Source organism: Panthera onca, chromosome B4 (genome assembly GCF_046562875.1).
Source record: "Panthera onca isolate mPanOnc1 chromosome B4, mPanOnc1 haplotype 2, whole genome shotgun sequence".
Classification (NCBI taxonomy): domain Eukaryota; kingdom Metazoa; phylum Chordata; class Mammalia; order Carnivora; family Felidae; genus Panthera; species Panthera onca.
Window position 1 is genome coordinate 135308839 of NC_138345.1, and position 21796 is coordinate 135330634.

Consider the following 21796-nt stretch of genomic DNA (forward strand, 5'->3'; position numbering starts at 1 on the left):
ACAGAGCACCAAGGTTGTTGTCTCCATGTGCCTCGTGCCTCCGCTCACCGTCCCCCTGCTGCCCTGTGACTGCCCGACGTGGCAAACGTTGGCTCCGGGGCCTCAAGACCGTGGACTCAGCCCAGGGTCTGGACCACGGCGGCCGCCATCAGGCTCTGCGGAAGCCACGGACACGGGGCACTGGCATCTTCTGAGTATGTTACCTACGAAACTCGTCTAGAGGGACGGGAGAAGCGCACCCCGTTCCACGCGGACAACTTTCCAGGCCAAACGGCGCTGCGTGTGGAGACGCCCGCAAGTGATACCCCGTCTCCACAGTCCGAGAGGAGGCTGCAGGGGGAGGTTTCTGTGAAGGAGGCACCTGCCGACTCTTCGGGGGCCAAGGTTCCCAGAACATGTTACAGCAAGACACTTCTGTCCTCTTCACCCCCCAAATACTCTTCTCCTCCGAGGCTCTTGGCGCCCACAGAGCGCGCGGTACGGGTCAGCCCCAGCCTGGCTTCTCCGGGGAGATGTGAGCTCTAAGCGCACATATGGCCGGCGGCTGAGCAGAACCCCTGCCTCGGGGATGAGGAGGATTCAGAGCCCAGTTTCTGAAGTCAGCAGTAGGCCCTCCCAGCCCGGCCACCAAGGGGTCCTCGGAGACCCGGGCAGCAGCAGGCCTGCAGGTGACAAACCCGCCATTTTGTGTGCGGAGCCCCCGAAGACAGAGGAGGCCGGGCTCTCCTAGGAAGCACTGGTGACACTTGAAAAGCCCCACAACTCGCAGCCGAGGCTCTCAGTGCACCGGCCCCAGAGCCAAAGAGAAGACCCGGGAGCAGGGCCTAGAAGCGGCGGACACGGTGGGAGGGCCCTCGGGCTTCTGGAGCGAGCCAGAGCCAGAGCCAGAAGACGTGCCAGAGGTAACCGAGCCCCCCTACCCCCGCCGGGAAGCCTGTGGGGAGGGGACGTGCCAGGCTCCAACTTGCCGAAGAAGCCACCCGCTGCTTGCTGAACAGCCCCCCGCCCCCGGCCCCAACCTACCCAATCCCACGTGACTTCCCGCCTCCAAAGAGTTCACGGTCTTCAGCCCTCTGCAAGGCCCTGCTCATTCCGGCCTCCAGACTTTGCTCCAACCCAGAAGCCTGCCCCATCTCCCTGCTCCCGACTCAAAGCCCAGCCCCACCCACCCCACACACCTTCCCTGGTGATTGCAGCCAGCAGGCTCTCCTCCTCCGAACGCGACGCCCAGAGGCAGACTGCGGCTTGGTCCCACGGCCCTCAGACCCCATGGAGACCAGCCTTCCCCGCGGGGCCCCTCTTGTCTAAATGGCTCACTCTGTGTTGGGTGATACACAAAATGTCCCCTCCAAATACCCACAAGCACTTCCATTTGATATTAGTTCCTGTGGGTGATCTGTCCTCCCACAGATCAGGACCTGTTCGCTCATCTAGCAAACATGTGAGTGCAGAGTGAGTACCAATCCCGCTCGTCCTCCAAAGCACCTTTCCTGCCCCCCCCCAGGGGGAGCCCCACTTTCCGCCGCTCTCCAGCCAGTCTTCCGGCAGCCCACGCAGTGATCTGTCTAGTGTCGGTCTCTTCCCACGGGAGCTTACCTCCAAAGGTCACAGCCAAAGGCTCCCGGAGGGCAGGGTCATGTCCCTCCTGTGCAGGCACATGGCCAGCATGCAGAAAAGGTTTCTGGAATGACCCACTCCAGTGAGTACCCTTCAGCGGAAAGGAGCAAGACTGAGCATGAGGACTTCTCCACCTCGAGACCACCAGGCTGTGTTGAGATTCGTACAGGTCTGTGGCCACATCGGCGAGAAGACACCTTTCGTGGGCAAGAGCGACCTTGCTGGCAGCTTGGAGAGATGCGCAGCTGGCCACAAGCACCGACGCCACTCAGAGCCCGACGGGGCGGGTTCACCCTGAGTGACCGCTCCTCCCTGCAGCAAAAACCCATCCCGGAGGAGGAGGAGGTGGGCAGCATGGAGTTATACAAGCTGAAAAGTGATTTCAGAGACAGCATCACAAGGTGAGCCGACCCTGCCTAGAAAATAAATCGTTGGCCTTAGCATTCCTCGGGCAAAAGATGTTCTTGGCCGTGGACGTTATCGCAGCTAAGAATTTAACAGGGAGCCTGAGAGCTCCAATCAGCGACAGGACCTGTTAAAGCCACTCGATTTAATATATGCTGACACTATATACTGGCAACTTTAACCTTTTTTTTTAAAGTAGCAGCTGAAGACTTCTGCAGTAGCCCTATATGTAGATCCCTGATGTCTCCAGAGCAGTTTCAGCCACCGACTGGGAACTCAAACGATGCCGCCAAACGCACCTTGTGGGAACAGGTGATGTGCTGTGTGCGTGCTGACCCCCAGCTCCCACGTCGGAGGGACAGAGCTCCCCGCCAGCACTTGTCCTGAAGCCCCCTTTCCACACGCTCATTCCTGGAACCCTCACGACAATACTGGGATATAGGTACCATTTTTACCCCCATCTTACGGATTGGGCAACTGAGGCAAAGAAAAATTAGTAACTTGCCCCAAGCGCCCCACCCTCCACCCATATGCAGTTAGTGACGAACCAGGAGTCGAGCCTAGGCCGCACCTCTGAACCGGTCCCGGTGCCTCTCCTGGCCTATGGCTCACAAGGCCCAGCCCGCTGTGTGTGCCGACCTCTCTCGGCACCGTCATCCAGCTCAAGGCAGGTGCTGATTAGTGCCAGACGGTAATGTCACCACAGTTACAAAACAAAAAGTCTCCCCACAGCTAAAGGATTCTGTCTAGTTTGGGTTCAGGGTCGAAACTAATGAGGACCTGCGTCTCCACCAGACACACCCGGTCTCACTGGAGCTCACGGGAGGGCTCCGCACAGCCATCGCTGGCTGGCCGTGAGCTGGCAAGGCCAGTCTCCCTCCTGGGGGCGAGTGAGACCCGTCTGCCCGTGAACCTGAACCTGCACGGGGGGCAGTCCTGAATTCCAGCGCTGTCCCGGAGGCACCTCCAGACCGTATTCTGTAACTGCCTGTTCCAACACAGCTTCACATAGTCCACCACGGACACCCCACAACCCCCACGGCGTGAGGACATTCCTAACAACGCCAGGAAGCCACTGCTGTGGCAGCCGGACTCAACCGTGACTCTGTCGTCACCCTGTCACTCTTAGGGCCTTCTGAGGAATGTTTCCCGAGGCAGGTGTACCTCTCTGGCTACTGAAATTTGGGCTCTGGCCTGGATACCCACCAGGGAGGCTGAGGGGTAAGGACTCGGACCGTCCCATTTCCCAATGGAGTCTCACATGACCCAGCACGTAGTAGCTGCTCATGAAACACAGACTTTTCATAAGATGAAGTATTCAGCTAAAAGTCAATAATGACCTTTTGGCCAACACATAGGAAAGAAAAGTGTTAACAGAACTCTGAGTTCCTTGCTCACGTTTTTTAACACTGGGCACCTGTGATCACTGTCTCTACTAGACAATAATATCAGATGGTGTTTGTTCTCAGACAAAACGATACACCTACTCAATCTCCGTTTATAAAACTAATTCGTCCAAGTCCCCAGCAAACCCCAGCGCTTCCTCCTTGTATCTCACGCCACTCGAGCCTCTGTTGCCTGGAAAGCACCCACATGGGTGCTGACGTCTGTATTCTCACTTCATCCTGCAGCTTCCCCGAAGGCCAGTATCCTTTATTTTTTTAAGTTTATTTATATATTTTGAGAGACAGAGAGAGAGAGAGAGAGAGAGAGAGAGCGCGCACACAGAGGTGACTGTGTGCCCGCCAGTGGGGAAGGGGCAGAAAGAGAGGGAGAACGAGAATCCCAAGCAGGCTCCACATTGTCTGACATGGGGCTTGAACCCACACACTGTGAGATCATGACCTGAGCCAAAATCAAGAGCTGGACACCTGACTGACTGAGCCACCCAGGCGCCCCTTACCCCCCCTTTAGAGATGAAGATTCTGAGGCTCTTATCAGTCAAGCCACTTGCCCGAAATCATAGCCAGCGACGGCACAGTCGGGAACAGAACCCAGATCTTTCTAAGTGCAAAGCCGGTGCTCTCTCCACTAAGCCCACTGCTGCCTGGAAGGTTCCAGGGGTTTTGCCCCAAGAACAAAAATGGACTTTCCTTTAAGCAGCAGGCAGAAAAAAGTAAATGGGCTCAGGAAGAGTGACTGCCAGAGAAAACAAAACTCCCTCCCCACCCCCCCCACCACCTCCACAAAATTTCTAATCGGGGAAGGAGTTCCTCATGGGCCTAGACTCACGGGAAGATGCTCTGACAGCTCAAGGGCGGTTTGCTCGGCCCCCTGGACAGCCTGCACTGTCCCAGCATATGGTGTCACATCACCGCCGTCCATTTTTCCACACACGACTCAGAAGCCACGCGGCCTCTCGGGCCAAGCCCCGCAACGAGCATACACAGAGCCAAGTCACAACACGGCTAAGCACGAAAACGAAGATCCGAGAATGGACAGGCGCTAAGACCCTGACAAACGCTGCTTTATCAGTCCTTCCTGGCAAGGTCAGCTCACCACCTGCACTGACAGCCAAGCCACCCCTGCCGCCACCTGGATCTGACCCCGAAGACAGGGCCTATCTGGGGTATGCTCATCTCCTCCCCAGTTCCGGCCAGGAGAAGCCGGGCCCGTCAGGCACCATCGGCCTGCTCTCCGCACACGTGAGGAAGCAAGCGTGGGCATTACCTCCCAGAAGCTATCGCTGGACACTTCCACTCCAACGGAGTCGTCGTAAGCGACAGACATCTCTTCGGACAGTGAGGGAGCAGCGGCCAATGCTTAGCGCAGAGGTCAACTTCAGATGCTCAAAATCCGTAGACAAACCTGTCAAAGAAAAAGCACATCATTGTGGTTTTCAAATTCTTTTTTTTTTTAATTTTTTTTTTTTAACATTTATTTATTTTTGAGACAGAGAGAAAGAGAGAGCATGAACAGGGGAGGGTCAGAGAAAGAGGGAGACACAGAATCTGAAACAGGCTCCAGGCTCTGAGCTGTCAGCACAGAGCCCAACGCGGGGCTCGAATCCACGGACCGCGAGATCGTGACCTGAGCTGAAGTCGGACGCTTAACCGACTGAGCCACCCAGGCGCCCCTTAAATTCTTAAGGTAAGAAGCAAGTCACGGCCATCACACGACTTCCATATCCATTACTGCCTTAGTACAGAGCAGTCTCAAACGTTCCCTTTAGGTGAGAGAAAATCAATAAACACATATATATGCATGTGTTATATGCCCGTGCGCGTGTGTATTTCGTATTAACAGGCGAACCTTCTCAACACCTTACTGAAGAGCTCAAAGAGCTTTCTGGAGAACGGTTCGTGTTCTTAGACCAACAGATTGATAACCTTACTAAACAAGCTTCCTCGTCGCTTGGAGAAGGAGAGCACGTGTGCGGAGAACAGCGAAAGCAGGCAGAATTCCTGCATCTCTGGACTCGCCCTGCCCCAGCCTGTGCCACCCACCGGGCAGGACTAGGCCCTGCAGTCAGACACGAGAGGGAGTCATCCGCCTTGGACACCTGACTCCACCCCCAGGCTCCCCCATGTTTCACTGTGTTGGGCAGTGTGTCCCCAGCCACTGTGTTGGGCAATGTCACCTCAGCCACTGAGGCCCCAGATCAGACCAGTTTATTCTGATACCATCAGTGTGAAGGTCAGCTAGAGTAAAGACAAACAGGCGAAAGTGACCACTTCTGGGTCATGAGGCGGTGTTCTAAACCCAGGCAAGGGCAAAGGCGTGATTAACCCCCTGCTAGAGGGAGGTGCCACGATGCTCACGAGCACAGACCACAGCGATGCATGACCCGTCCACGGCCACATGAGACTCGCTGGCTTCTTGGTGAAAAGTTGACTCCGCCCTCCTTCCCATCACCCTGTGTCCAGATCACACAGCCAGAGTTCTGGAACTTCCCCTCACGACCAGAGTCAGGAGTCCAAAGCTTCAGCTTCGCTCGGGGAGGGACCAGGCAGGATGGGGTGGATGCAGGGTGACCCACACTGCTAAGCCTCCAAGGTACAAGACTTTGTTCTGGACCCTTTTCCATATGCTACCGCATTTAATTCTTACAACCCCCAAAGCAACAATCCAGAAGCGTGGTAAGGAACAGGAACACGGGCTCTAGAGTCAGGCTACCTGGGCTCTAATCCCAGACCTGTTACTCACTAGCTGGGCAGTAGTTGGCAAGTTACCCAACCTCTCTGTGCCTCAACAGCCTTATCTGATTATGGGACGTACATCACAGAATTACAGTGAGGGTGAAATGAGGCCAGACACACAGAGGCAAACAGTACCGTGGTCCGTAGTGAGCGCTATGGACACAGTAAATTACAACGTAACGTCATTAGATAGTAATAATTACCACTATCGTTACTTTTGTCTCCACTTTATAGTTGAGAGAACTGATGCTCAGGGAGGGGAGGTTAAGTAACTTGTCTACGGTCACCCAAGTCATGAATGGCGGAGACAAACATTTGACAAGTTTGCTACGGTAATGTTCTCTCCATCGCACCAAGATGTTTTCCAAGAACGATCTGAAGTTTGAATAAATCTGGTGTCCTATAACCTAAGATCTAGTGGCTATTAAAAAGGCTTCATGAGGGGCGCCAGGGTGGCTCAGTCGGTTAAGCATCCGACTTCGGCTCAGGTCATGATCTCGTGGTCCGTGAGTTCGAGCCCCGCGTCGGGCTCTGTGCTGACACCTCGGAGCCTGGAGCCTGTTTCGGATTCTGTGTCTCCCTCTCTCTCTCTGCCCCTTCCCCGTTCATGTTGTCTCTCCCTGTCTCAAAAATAAACATTAAATATACATATATATATTAAAAAAAAAAAGGCTTCATGTGATGGATGTCACAGCTTCTGAAGATGAACACAGCGCTTGTACAGCTAATAAATTCAAAGAGCGGATGATGGTACTTCAAAGCCAAGTGCGCCAAGTTCACGCACGCTACAGCCAGGCGGTTGCCCGGGCGCCACGTGCACACACTTCCTGACAGCGTGCCGGCTGGACCTCGCTCCAACATCACAGGGCAGCGTGTCATTTTAACTCCAGGGTATCAGAAAGGCCGACCGTCTTCTCTGGCTGGGCCCTGGTGCCACGTCCCACAGCACCCCCCATCTATGCAATCGTGTGCTCTTGGCCCGGGCCCTCCTGGGAGCACGCCGGCCCATGTTTGCAGTGGCAGAAAGTCTTCTACCCAGGCCAGCCGTCTCTGCTCCAGGCTCCTCAGGAAATATCTGGGCTTTGGGCTCAGGCAAGTCTCAAAGTGGTCCGATCCGGCCGCTGGCTAGGCTGCCTGGCCAGCTCCGGGAACAGCTGCAGGGAGGAGCTGCAGGGATCTGGACGGAGAAGCAACTCGATACCTGAAGAGCTCAGCCGGAGGGGCTCAGACTCGGCTGGGGTTCAGCCATGGTGTAGACGTAAACGGACGGTCGGTTCTGCCTGAGATTTATTAAGAGCCTATTAAGTGCTGGGAGCCAAGAAGAGGTTGCCACTGGGCTCACAGCACAAAAAGACACACTTACTTGACTTCTAGGGGCCAGAACCTGAATCGCCAAGTAACAAAACCAGGCAACACTGGATGGAGTTGCAAGGGCTTCAGAGAGGAGGCCTGCTCTGAGCTGACCAGCAGGAACAAGGCGAGTCCAGCTTTCCTCGCCCGAGCCCCACACTGGCAACGTGGTGATGCTCCCTCGCTCCAGGGTCCTGAGCCCACCCTGGCACTGCACTAGCCCACTGCGACAGTCCCCAGGTGACAGCGGTCCCGGCGCCAAGCTGACCCCTGGCCTCAAGGACAGAGCTTTCGACATTTCACGAGGAAGTATGATGTCTACTATGCGATATTTTAAAATATCATTTTTTAGGTTAGAAAGTTCCTTTCCACTGTAATTCTTCTAAGAGCTGTGATCACAAATGGATGTTTACGTTAAGGCTGGCTTTCTTTTTCCTTAAATGTTTGGCAGAATTTGTCAGTGAAGTCTCCTGGGCCTGAAGTTTTCTTTAAGCACTTCTCATCATACATTCTAGTTAAAAGGCAGAAGACTATGCATGTATTTTCTATTTCTTTGTGTGATTTTGTAAAGTTGTGGTTTTATAGGGAATCCAGGCGACTTTTTTTCAAATTTATTGGCATAAAATTGTTCATATTATTCCTCCTATGATCACTTTAAAGACTGAGGGAACTGTAGTAGCGTCCCTCTTTTCATTGTTGGCATTAGGTTTTTGTGCCTTTTCTCTTGATCAGTCTCATCAGAGATTTATCAGTTTTCATTTTTATTTTTCAAAGACTCAGCTTTTAGCTTGCTTTCTTTCAGCTGTCTGCTGAGTATCTGTCTTCCTTTTCCTTGATCTCTTCCCTTTATTAATTGCCTTCCTTCTACCATTTTTGGCTTCAGGTTGTTCTTTTTCGGACTCTGGATATGGAAGTGCAGCTTATAAGCTTTATTTCCTCTTTTCTCACGTATGCATTTAAAACTATATATTTCTCTCCAAGTATAATTTTAGCTATTCCACAACCTCATTTATTTTTTGTAATAGTCCCATGAGGCAGGTATCTTTATTCCCTTTTCACAGATGAGAAACTGAAGGTCAAGTAAACTGTTTAAGGTGATAAATGGTGATAAATGGTGAGATTATGACTCAAGGTGAGGTTCTGTGGCTCTAAAATGCCAAGTTCTTCCTCTTACAGTTTGTTACATATAATTAGCTGTTTGTGGGTATTATACTATGAAAATACCAAGAAAGTAGGAGTGCTTTCCTCCATGGGGTGTAAGAAAAGCTGCAAAGGGACTGGCAGGCGGATGGGCTCTGCTCCTGTGGGCTAGAGAAGGGCTTCCTGTCTATAAGCGGAGAAGGTGGTCAAAATGGCTCAAGGGAGACCAGGGAATCTCATTTCCCGGGAAATCCGTGACTGGTGATTTTACAAAACAGATTTTGCAAAAGCAGAATCAGCTCCCAGCCTTCAGGGCTCACATAAGAAATGTTCTCCTGACCAACAGAGAGATTCGTTTTTTTACCACCAGAATGTGACCGGCGCCACGACTCAACAAGGCACAACGATCAGCCACTCCTCCTGGCCCAAATGACCTCCTGAGTCACACCAGCCATACCCAGGCCCAGAGATGGTCTGGAAGGGACTGGAAGAAAGGCGCCCAGAAAGTATCACGTGGCCCCGTGACGCCAGGGTCATGTGTCAATTTAAAATTGGAAAGAGGGGAAGACCTGCCATTATCAGCTATTCTTGGTGAGCCTCATTCATTCATTCATTCGTTCGTTCATTCAACAAAGATCTAAGTTTCAAGAACTGAGCTTATTAGTGCCGGGAATGCAAACGGCCCATGAGCTAGACCTTGGTTTCTTTTAAATGAAACTGAAAACAACTAAACTGGACTAGAACAATGGGAAAATTAGGGAAGATCCCAATGTTAAATCTGTCAAATGCAAGCAGAAGAAATATTCTTTGCCTTTACAGAGCTGTAAATAAAGTGAAATTGGTAATGAATGCTTGATGGCAATCAAAATAAAGTCTCATAATGTCTGTCCTACAAATTTACACGAGACAAGAAAAAGCGATAATACCCGATGTTAAGGGGTCTCGGTGCACCAATCGGCTTGGGTATCCTTTTTTATTTTTATTTTTTTAGCTGCATTTGCAGCTTCGGAAAACAAAAAGAACGCACGTTTCCGCGAGAACTCAGAGGAGAGTCCGGCAGAGAAAGGAAAGGCAGGAAGAAGGGTCAGCCACCGCCGCAGCGCCCACACACAGCACAGGGCCTGCTCCTCCCAGTGTGTTTCCCAGCATCACTTCGTTGTGGGGGTGGACGCGTGTGTGAGCGCCTAGAGCTGCAGACCAGCAACCCTAAGGTAAGAGGAGAGGCCCCAGGACACAGCCCGTGCTCTAAGGAACATGAGATTCCTGAACAAAAACCCCTAACGTCCAGCCCGACACCGGTGCTCCCTTCCAGGGTGGACGCTCACCCGAGCACGCGCCCTCCTGAGCGGGAACCAGCTGCAGACCAGGCCACGCCCAGGGAAACCAAGGCCACCAGAAGGAACCGGAAGAACTGGCTAATGCTACCACACAGGTGTTCAATAACTATCTAAGGACTGAATGATACCCCCAAAGTAGGCTCTCTCGGCCGAGGTCGGCCACGCTTGTGTCAAATCAAAAGGCGAGGACTCAACCCGGCCCCTGTGACTCCGTGCGGCCCGACCGCAGCAGGACACCGGTCGTCCAGCCAGAGTCGTCCCCAGCTCTGGAGACCCCGTGTGGATGGGAGGCCGCTCCCTCATAAAGGGCGCCTGAGTCTCAGGGCTGTCACGATAGCCTGATCGAGGCTATCGAGGCTAGTCTAATACTGACACCCGAAGCGTCCCCAGCGGTCCTCGGCCTGTCAGGGAATATCGCTCAGATTTTTTGTTCACACGCAAGCGTCCCTAGCCGTAAAAATGAATCTGGTTTTAGCACACCTGGGCTGAAGAAACATGGAAGTCGGGGCAACTGAGGCCTCTGAGGACAACGAGAGAACCGCAAGCCCGTTCCTCCAAAAGGAGATGGGTCAGGCGAATTTCCTGGTTCCGCCTCCTTCCTTCTTTCAGGGTCCTGAGCCAACCTAAGCCACGACTAAGCTTGAGGATGTGCTACAGAACACACTGACCTCTGAGGCCAAAGGGTACCGAATACCTCCCGAAGTAGGTTTACTGATGCCAAAAGCATATAGTGTGTATTTATTTATTAATTGGGTGCTTCTCAAGGGGAAGGGGAAGGTCCCGGGGAGGCAGCGGGTATCTCAGCTCCGACTCTGTGGACTCAAGTCGTCGTCCCCTGTGAGAGCCCCATCTGTCCTCTAAGGCGGGGACACCACTGGCGCCCTGACCTCCCGAGGTATGAGGAGGCTCAGGGGAGGTAACAGATGCGGGAGAACTCTGGAAAAGCGCAAGGCGACAAAGGAGTCAGTGCCGCTCTTTCCGAGGACGGGACGGAAGCGAGCGTGTCTTCGGTATATGCCACCCTGTCCAGCACCCAGCAGGGACTGATCACTTCTTCCTGAAGCAACTGAACCGTGATACTCCGCCGTAAGCTCGGAACAAACGCTGCACGCGCCCCCCGCCCGGTCTACCCCCTGGGGTACGCTATGTGCCGAAGTCACCACAACAGGCTTTCACGGTCCAGCCCAGTGACAGGAAAATGCCAACTGAATGTCAAACAACGGATTCCGAAACGAACCTCTGGGACGAGGTAGCGTATGCTCAGTTATTCTTGACTCCTTCTTTGTCTTTCGACAAAGAGAAGACAATATGTTCCCCGTGTATTTCCTCGAACCGTCTTTCTTTCCCCCAAATCACAACAAAGCAGCTGGTTCAAAAGAGGCACACACACGTCTCCCTCCCTCCCCACAAGGGCCCACGGAGCAGGCACGAAGACACGCGTAACACCCGTAACCCCGCAACGTCACAGCAGCAGGCTAGAGGACGCGCTAGAAACTAGCAGACAGGTCTGGGCCAGAAGAAAACCAGCCCAAACGCCAGGGTGGGAATGAGCCTTCCCAGGGTAGGAGTGCCAAGCCCAGGGCCGAGAAAATGCCAAGGGAGGGGGGCCCTGAGGGGCAATCACAGGAATTTTTAAAACTGCATTTGTGACCAGCAAGCCTAGACTCCCTTCAGGGAGGCCTGCCTGGGAACCCAGAACAGGTTCCTACACATCCTGTTCTTTTTTCATAAACATGAACTGATAACCAAGGGAAGGACCAATGGCGGAAGAGCCACGAAATAAACAATGATGAAATAAAAACCCAAACCATGAAAAGACCAAGATCAACAGGACAACCTTCATTTGGAGCTGATCTCTAGGGAAAACACAGATACTTCAGGGAACGAGACAGAAACCCGAAGGAACTCTGATAAGACTTCTCCAAGAAAGTCAAGGCTTGCTGTAAACAGGAACAGGCTGCTATGAAAAAGGAGCAATCAAGAAATAAGATTTGTTTTCTTGATTTTTAGGAACCTTATTACCAAAATTAACATTTTGATGGATAGTCTGTATAACAGAATGACGAGACTATGGCTGAAGCTAGTTGACTTCGTGGATAAGACCACAGGCATTTCCTATTACATAAAACAGGAGAGAGAGACGTGAGCAGGAGGCCGGTTAAGGGACAGGAGGTCCTACAGGCTGGGAGGGGACAGGAGTCCCAGCACGTTGCTCACTTACCCCTCACGTCTAGCACCCCCAGTGTTGCACGTCAAAGGTGCTCAGCAAAGACCTGAGTACGAGAGGAACAGGTTTACAGCCTTCCCCTCCTCTCTTTCCAAGGCCCCTGGGAGGAAGGTGGCTCTGCGGCAGTGACCTGTGGGTCGTCAGTGCAGTCCAAGGCAGGATCCCCTTGGAGACCCTAAGATTCCAGCTGCTCAAGAGGCAGGGACAGTGTGCTTCTGTCTGAGACCTTGTCTGTCCCCCAAAGGTATATCAGCAGCGAGCTCACGACTCAAAAGCAAGGAAGTCCTTGTAAAAGGTTTTACAGTGTAAAAATGTACAAGGGTAAAGTGTAAAGGTGTATAGATCATCACGCCCTCTCCTCCCCACCCTCCTGAAATGCATATCCGTGGCCCTCCTCACGTCTCCTGGGCGCACAGTAGGCCCTCGATAGGCCCTCAATAGATATTAACTGAGTGCACGTGCTAAGAAGCACTTGACGAAGATCTGGGAATCCGGAACCCAGGAACGACTGAGGCAGGGGAATGCTTCCAGGTCTCTGGCTTCCAGGGACTTCTGCCACTGACGTATGTAAACACTGGTGAGTCAGAGCCACTCCTAAGACGGTAGGCGGTCTCAGAGGTTAATGGAGGTGGCCGAGGGTGCCCTTGGCCCAGGCTGGGAACCGGCATAACCTTCTTCCCCTCTGGGCCTGATAACAGGTATCAGGTAAACAAAAAATACAAATTACAGAGGTATATCTAGCTCGCTCGAAATGCCCTTAATCTGCTCTAAAAAGGAAAAAGAGAACGGGTCATTAGGCCAAAAAGCTATTACTATAAAGCAAGCACAGTCGGAGTGAAGGTGCCATGTTTCATCTCCCCTGAGAGTCAGCCTGGCGGGGATGGGGAAGAAAGCCCCCCGCGGTCCTCCGTAACCCGGAAGGAAGGCGTCGTCGCCGCTGCCTCCCACCCCACACTGGCCTGCCCCGTGCTGCCCTGCAGGCCTCTCAGCAAGAGCACACGCCAGACCTAGGTCGGTTTCTTCGTTATCCACGGTGGGAAATTCTTCACTCACTGCAGAGTGACCACAATTTCTCCTAAGCCACTATCTGGCCCGGAGTGAGGGGAGATTCATTCCCTGCGGGGCAGATTTACCCATTCATGCCACGAGCTGATGTGTGCATACGTACCGTGTGTCAGGCACAGCGGCTAGGTCCCCAGGATGCAGCGGTGAATGCGACGGACACGGTCCCGGCCCCTGGAGCCGACACCCTAACAGGACACACTGGCATGCAGTGAAGTACAAACGGCTGTACTGTGAGGGCACGCGACGGACAGGAGAGAGGCTTTTCCAGAAGAGCGAGGGCAGCAGCAAAGGCCCCACGAGTGCCGGGCCTGTTCCAGCACCCAGCACGGTGGGAGCCCACGCGCGTGCCCGAGGCAGCACTGAGGTCAGCGGGGATGGCCTGGCACCACTCGTGAGCTGCATGGAACGCAGATCCCTCCGTCTGAGCGACCGGTTCAGACTTCGAGCCTCAAGTGCCCCTAAGACGCGCTCTCGGAGAGCAAGCGATGTGAATGCCCGGTCATCTCAGATCTGTCCTCGTGTGTTGTCACATGCCTCTCAACGCGTGGTGTATTTCACAAAAGAGGAACATCTGGCCTTTTACCCAACTATCTCCTCTAAAGCTTTATCCTACAGATAAATTCACCCAAGAGGCAAACGCAGGTATTCACTATGGTGTTATTTTTAATAGCGACAGAAAGAAAGAAAAAAAAAAAAATCCTGAAAACCCCTGACTGTCCGTCAAGAATCAAAGATGCCAGTACAGGGGTGCCTGGGTGGCTCAGTCGGTTGAGCGTCCCACTTTGGCTCAGGTCATGATCTCGGGGTTCATGAGTTCGGGCCCCACATCAGGCTCACTGCTGTCAGCACAGAGCCCCCTTTGGCCTCTCTGTCTCTGTCTCTCTCTCTCTGCCCCTCCCCAGCTTATATTCTCATTCTCTCTCTCTCTCTCTGTCTCTCTCTCTCTGTCTCTCTGTCTCTCTCTCTCCCTCTCTCTCTCTCTCTCTCACACACACACACACACACACACACACAAATGAGTAAACATTAAAAAAAAAAAAAGATGCCAGTAGAACAGAGGAGGAGGGAGGGGACAGAGTGTACAGACATGAGAGATACCCCACACATCAATCGGAACAGTGGGTGTCGCATGGCAGACAGAGTCCGAGCCCACTGGTATTACAAAACAATCAGGCGCCCACCAAAGCGCACCCACGCACACAGAGTCCCAGTGAGGTCTCTGACTTCTCTAGGGGGTGCCTTGGGGCCGGGAAGGGACTTCGTGGATTTCCCCCCAACCTTCTAAGCGATTTGAAAATTCTGACTATGGGCAGGTAACACTCTTAGAGTAGAAAAACTAGTTAATAAAAACACGCCCTTTTGTTTCATTAACAGCCTGTGTCGGAACGAAGGCCAGTCCCCTCTGTACCGCGCGGCTGCCCCGCATCTTTGAGAGAAAAGAGGTCCACGTGCACCCCGAGGACTGACCGCCCCTCCTCACCCACCCCAGCCCTGCCCACCGGGTGTCCAAGTCCACCACCACCTCTCCCTGCGACGACGGAGGGCACCTCCTGGAGGGTATCCCGGGGAGCCCTGTTCCTCCAGCCTATTCTCAACACAGTGTGACCCTCTCCCAGCTCAGGTCACACCCCATCGCCGCCCTCCCGCAGGGTAAAGGCCCAAAGCACCCGTGCAGAGTGCAGCCCGCCCTGCTCACTGCCCACCGCGCCACCTCCCCGAGCCTTGCACCGCCCCGCACGCCCACTCCCTGCGACCAGCTTCCCCCGGGGAGCCCACAGCGGGAGGCTGGCGTCCTCGGGCCCCCGGGCAGGTCTTCTCTGACCCGTGTGGTCCCCCCACAGCCTCTCACACTCCCAGACCCCGTCTCCACCTTATCCTTCTCCCCCGAGCGCTTACTCCCTTCCAAGGAGATGTATCATTTACTCGATCCTTCTGTCCACAGTCTACTCTCCGTCTCCCCCTCTGGAATGTGAGCTGCCGCAGGGCAAGGATTTTTGTTTTGTTCACTGCGGTAAATCCCAGCACCCGAGGTCCCACACGCCACAGTCGCTCCGTAGAGGCTTGCTGGACGAATTCAGGATGAGAAAGGCTGAACTAAACAGTCTCAGTAATTCTGACTTCCGCAGATTGAAGATCCACAGGTGGAAAATACTCGGAGCTTGACTGTGAAGATGTTTTAACTCTAGTGGTTAGAATTCTTTTATTACCAATACCGCATACGTTAAACCGGTCCCCCTCCCCACCCAGGCCGCACAGGAGGCCCTTCTGCCACTCAGCCCCCTGGGCCGGACCACCCCTGGGGCCCACAGGTTCCCGGTCTTCTCAGCCTCCGGCCTCGGTTCGGGCCATTCCGTGTGTCCAGGCAGCCCCCCATGAGAAAGGACAGGCTCGCTAGCCGCCTCCCATGAGGTGGGCTAGGTGGGAGCAAGGCCTGAGCTAGTACCTTGCTTTGCACCATTAACAAAGCAGGAACGCTTTTTTTTTTTTTTTTTAATAGCTTAAATATCTGGCACAGCCTATTCTGTTTCCGGTGATTTCATCTGGAAAAGTGAACAGTCCTCAAAGGAAGAGATAGAGATCAGCAAATAAAGTGACTTGTATCTCCGGAACACCGTGTAGAGGGTTCACTTCAACAACGGAAGGCCGCCTGTGCGCGGCAGGATGCTTGGTTTTAAAGGCTGCCCCCGCGGGGGAAGGACCCGGGGGCCGGTGGCACGGCAAGCCACAGGCCCGGGCAGGGAGGGCAGGGTCCTCCACGAGCACCCGCCAGGGTGGGCCGTGTGGGCTGAACACACTGAAAGGGGCTGCGGGATTAAGACCCGGCATCTGTGCGCAGCCAGCTTGGGGGGCCGTGGAAGCCGTCCCCGGAACTAGCAGAGGGTCCGAGCACTTTGGCGGAGGACTAACCGGGGTGCTGGGGACAGGAAGGTGGGGGGTCTCCGGAACTCCATGAGGACACGCAGCTGCCTCGCCCCGAGCAGACGCGGCCCAGCCTCCCGAACGCCCCAGTTCGGAAGACAGAAAAAGCAGGGGAAGGGCTCATCTTGTCCTGTTTTAGTCGACGCCACAGAGCAGCCCTTTTCCTCCCACAGAGAAAGCCGTGTCGGGGAAGCAAGGAGGAAACCAGGGAGGCTCTCCTGCAACGTCAAGTGCGGCCCCCACGGCGGCCAGGGCCCCTCCCCAGCTGCTCTCGGCCAGCGCCGAGTCGGGCCCACTGTCCCCCCGCTTGCCTGGTGCAGGGCCTGGCCCACCCGCCCTGGCTCTCACTACTCGGGCTCTTCTTCCCTGACCACCCGTGGTCTGTCTTGCCACATTTGTGGCCAACGAGCCAGCCGTGGTCTGCTTTCCTCAACGCGAGCACGGCAAGCATTTCCCCGGCTGTCCGGCCGTCTTCCTGTCCGTCCTAAGGGCCGTGCAAAGTCACGCTGTGGTCCCACGCTACGGCCCAGGCCTCGCGGCCTGACCAGGGGTTGGGTCCTTCCCAGTCAGAGCCAAGACCGGGGAGCTCCCCAGGTCTGTCCTGCCGCTTCATGAGGCTCATGCGCCCTAACGACACTTGGCGGACCTCTGGGCTACAGTTGAAAAAGCAGGATTTCAATTTGACCTCCTCCAGATCACACCCGCCAAGAAGGGATGGGAACAGACCCTGAGAAGCACAGGAGAAAAGATGAAAGGCCCCAAGACACATCTTGGCAGAAAAATGCTGCTGTCTGGCGGTGGGTGGAGGGAGGGGCCTGTTTTACCTGGTGAATCAGAGTACCTTAAAGGCATTCACATGAATGTCGCACGATGTTGCACACAAGTAAGAAATGCGCAGAAAAGGGAAAACTGAAGAGGGAACTCCCATGGAAAGGAGGCTTCAGCCGTGGGGGACACAGTGAGCCACTGCTTCTCGTGTCTTGCTTGGTAAATACAGAAATCAGATCGGTGGGGGGCTCTTGTTTCTTTTTAAGAAACCTCAAGGAAATGAATATTTATAAAATTTTACATATGAGATGCCTCTGACGTATAAACATGCAGAGAGTTCAGGACTCCATTCAAACCGACGTGGACACCAGTTACCCACACATGGATATCCCGGTGGGCCCGTGTCCAGCCGGTGGGCCAGCGTGAATCCCTCAATGTAGTTCCCCTCAAGAGGCAAGAATGAAGGCTTGGTGGTGGTGGTCAATCAGTGTGGTTCAGGGTTAATCAGTGTGGCTACAGCCCGCCAGGAACGCCAATTTAAAACGTACGTGCACGCACGCGCCCACACACGTATTCACATACCCCAAATAAACCAGCCCAACAAAACTACGTTGAACCCATCTTAACTGTGGATGATTTAGAAGCCGTTTTATACTCTGAGGGCTCTCGGGGCCAGTGTTAGGAAGACTCAGCCCAAGTTTGCCACTGAACAGCCAGGACCCAGGGCAACGGCCCTGCATCTCACTACCTTCAGATGAAGGCAGAATGTCTCACAAGAACCTCCTACTGGCTAGAGACTGTGGGAGAACTCGAGTGAATTAAAGCCAAGTCATTGTAAGAATATGTGCTTGCAGGGACCTTCACGGCTGCAAAGTGCCTTCCCACTTTATCAGATCTGAGCCTCACAGCCACCCTGTGAGGACATTCTCACCCAGACCCCAGAGTCCCGCTTGAACTCATTCGCAGGGGCTCACGGCAAAACTCGCCTCGGTCAGCACAGAGCCCATGCTTCCTGAGCATGTCCGCATCACAGAAATTACTGAACAGTGTTCCCGGGGACACAGGATGTCACGGTTCCGCACGTATGAATCTGAAGTTTAGAGGGACAGTCGATAGCAATTAACATGTGCCTTTTACAAAACGAGTAAAAAGAGGCACGACCGTCATGACAGGCACTCTGACTCTATGTCCCAGGGCTTCTCGAGAAGACCCCCTACCCCCCATCGCTGGCTGCTGGGAGGTCAGGCACAGTGACAATTCTGGGGCGGGGGGCGGGGATGTCAGAAGATTGGGGAGCGTTAGGTGGGAGCAGCGTGCCTGCCAGGGCTTAATCCTGCTTCCAAACTCTGAGCAGAAGAAAGAGCATCCCCGAACCCCACAAGTGATAACTCAAGGTTTTCTTTCTTTAAAAAAAAAAAATTTCCTTTTAACATTTATTTATTTTTGAGAGACAGGGCATGAGTGCAGGAGGGGCAGGCAGGCAGATACACACACACACACATATATACACACACACACAAGGAATCCAAAGGAGGCTCCAGGCTCTGAGCTGTCAGCACAGAGCCCAACGCAGGGCTTGAACCCAAGAACTGGGAGATCGTGACCTGGGCCTAAGTCGGATGCTCAACCGACTGAGCCACCGAAGCGCCCCGGTTTTCTTTCAAGGTTAGTTTGTCCGCCTTTTAGAATGGATCTCACAAAGGCCACGTGGCTGGGAACATCTTGCCAATCTTGTGACCTGGTCTCTAGCGGATGACCTACTCCCGACCAACCGGGACAGCGCAGGGGGGTTACCCACCTTCTGGGCCTCGGAGCCACTCCCACCCAACCCCCCCAAGGCCCAGGAAAGCCCAGCCCTTTTGGGCCCTAAGACCTCCTTCCACATCATTCTTCAAGGTCAAGATCAAATGTCACCTCCCCCACGAAGCCTTCCTTTATTCCCAGTTAATATTAAGCTTTGTTGCCTGGCCTGCCCTGAGTAGCACGTTCCTCTCCTACAGGACTCACTCTATCCAGATCTATCATCTATAGATTATCTGTCTCCATCAAGAGACAAAGGGTCCTTGAGGGCAGAGACCACATGGTGTCTATTTTTGTGTCCCAATCATAGCACAAAGTCAGTTGTACTGAATACAAAAGTCCTACTTATCCCATCTTGACCATGACATGACTTAGGCCCTGAGCTGTGCTCAACACAACAAGAGACAGGAAGTCGGAGCCTCTGACTCTGTGGTCTGCCCAGCCCCTGGGATCCCACCCCTGAGCATTAGGTGTGAAAGAAATAAACCTCTCTCTTCTGCTCCCAGTTCAATCCTGACCCAAGAAGCACATGGATGTGCACATTCACACACACTAAATAAAGGGACACACTATTTTACAAGTGACTATCTTTCTTACTTTTAAATTCATCGAGGGGTGCGTGGGTGGCTCAGTTGGTTGAGCATCCGACTCTTGGTTTTGGCTCAGGTCGTGATCTCATGGTTTGTGGGATCGAGCTCTGTGTTAGGCTCAGCACTGATAGCACAGAGCCTGCTTGGGATGCTCTCTCCCCCTCTCTCTCCACCCCTCCCCTGCTCATGCTCTCCCCTCTCTCTCAAAATAAATAAATAAACACATTTTTTTTTTTTTTTTTAAGGGACACCCGGGTAGCTCAGTCTGACTTCAGCTCAGGTCACGATCTCATGGTTTGTGAGTTCGAGCCCCACATGGGGCTGGCTGCTGTCTGCACAGAGCTTCCCTTGGGATCCTCTGTCTCCCTCTCTCTCTGCCCTTCCCCCGTTTGCGCTCTCAAAAATAAATATTTAAAGAAAATAAAAATTACAAAATGTAAGTTTCTGACAATTCAAATTCAAAAGTATAAGAATACTTTATTTCTTACTGATAGTCCTAATCTCAGAGACAGATGACAAATGTATTATAATACAATGGCCTCTAATGAGAAGTCAGATTATCTTGAAGACTTTAATTTGAACTAATATTCAAGTTCCTGGTATATTATTCTCTTTGCAAGTTAAATGTATTTACATGTACTTCCTTGATTCAAAGCATGAAAATATTCAACAAATGAAGTTCATAAATTTAGAAACATCACTACTGAGGCCACAGCAGTTGCAGCAAAGACCTCCTAGATGCACTTGGGCAAAAGCAGGTGATGAGGGGTCGTCTCAGTTACTGTTGACGAGAGGGGTACACAATACACGAGCTAATTTCATAACTTACTGGATGTAACAGCAAGTCCGACAAGGGACACGGTGGGCAGAAGGGAAAAGCTGAGTAGGACAAATCAAGGGAAGCTGTCAAACCTAGGAGAGCCAGGAGAAAAGGCCAGGACAACAGAGCTAGAAGCCGACCATAGTTCCAGCAATCCTGTTCTCACAAGGGTCTCACCGGGCCAGGGCCCCACAGTCCCACAGCCCCCAGATGCACCAGTGTGGGTGGAACTCTTCCCTGGACAGTCTCTCATTTTCCCCTCCCTCACCTGACATTTACTAAGCCCTGATCTGGTGGCAGACACCATGATAAGAGCAATGCGGGGCGGGGGGCGGGGAGGGGGGGCTCACAGCGCCCTCAGAGTTGAGCGGGGCTCAGTTCTTGTTCCCACCAGACCTCAGAATTCACAAGAACAGCCATATTTGCTGAGTGCTTCCTAGGTACGAGGCCCCATTCATTCTCAGAACAGCCCTAGGAGGCGGCTACCACCATCATCCCCATTTTACAGACGAAGAAATGAGGTACATTTAAATAACTTGACTAAGGCCACACAGCTGGCAGGTGGCGAAGCTGGGACTCAAACCCGGGGCTAGGCGCCCCAGAGCCTGCCCCTTAGCTGGCAGGCCACACGGTCTCCGGGATGAGGCACGGCGAAGAAGATTCCTTGCAAGGAGAGGCAGAGGTGAGTGATGTGAGCGAAACTCTGACGAAAAGAAAGCTGGGGGGCCTCCCGGGGACAGCACTCCAGCCGGGACTCCAGCAAGGGGACAACGCACGCACACGCTCACTCATTCGGCATTCACTGAGCACCGTGGAGGGGTCCTGTCCTAGAAGCACGTCTGCTCAAACGGCTTAGGGCAGTGAGGGACACAGACGCGTACCCTGTGCCTGCCTCGCTCAAAGCTGTACCCCAGAGCTGGGCACGGGGCCCAGCATAAACGGGACAGTCACATGTGAGGCAGAGCGAGTACCCATGCCCCCAGGCCTGCTGCGCACCAACTAGATAACCGTGGGCACATTCCTTAACCTCTCTGAGCCTCAGTTTCCTCGTCCAGAAAGTAAAACGGACACTACTACTCCTTGGCATTGTTGGCGGATGAAACGCCCCAGTGACAGGCGAAGTACCTGCTCTCCGCCAGGATGCTGAGGCCCGGAACGGCGGCGCTTTCCGCGCAGCAGCCTCCCAGGGGACAACAAGCTGAATCCGAGGAGCCAGTGGGAATTAGGCAGGTGCACAGGGGTAAGGGCAAGGTGCCCCAGACAGGAGAATCCTTAGGGAAGGGTGGCGGTGGGCTGATGGGGGCAAGAAGGGAGCACGGGCCAGCCAGTGTCAACGAGAGCATTCAGCGTGGCCCGATGCCCACCTTGAAACAGAAACAGTGAGGAAGGAAGGAGGAAATGGGGTCACATTTCTACATAAAAATCCCCATGTGGTTTAAACTTGAGGAGTTTCTCATAACTTGTAATCTTCCAGCTGCTGGCTGGGCTGAGAGCAATGTTATATGTTATTAATAGTTACATTTTTAAATTGGCAGGCCTAGGCAGACATCATTTTGTTATTACTATTGTCAACAACCAGGGTGTTATTTACTGACATAATACCTCTCTGCACAAAGAGC

General features: G+C 53.4%; 1 protein-coding gene across 3 annotated transcripts in view; it reads right to left on the bottom strand.

The window, feature by feature from the left end:
* Positions 1–21796, bottom strand: part of PACSIN2 (protein kinase C and casein kinase substrate in neurons 2) — a 134598-nt gene that overhangs the window by 34675 nt on the left and 78127 nt on the right. For 2 of the 3 annotated variants that reach the window (XM_060656153.3, XM_060656155.3), the window contains exon 2: positions 4693–4830. In XM_060656153.3, the coding sequence (XP_060512136.1) occupies positions 4693–4752 (60 nt within the window). In that variant the 5' untranslated portion in view covers positions 4753–4830. Of the gene's footprint in view, positions 1–1023; positions 1044–4692; positions 4831–21796 lie in introns of those variants that run through there. The other variant, XM_060656157.3, reaches the window with a different exon arrangement.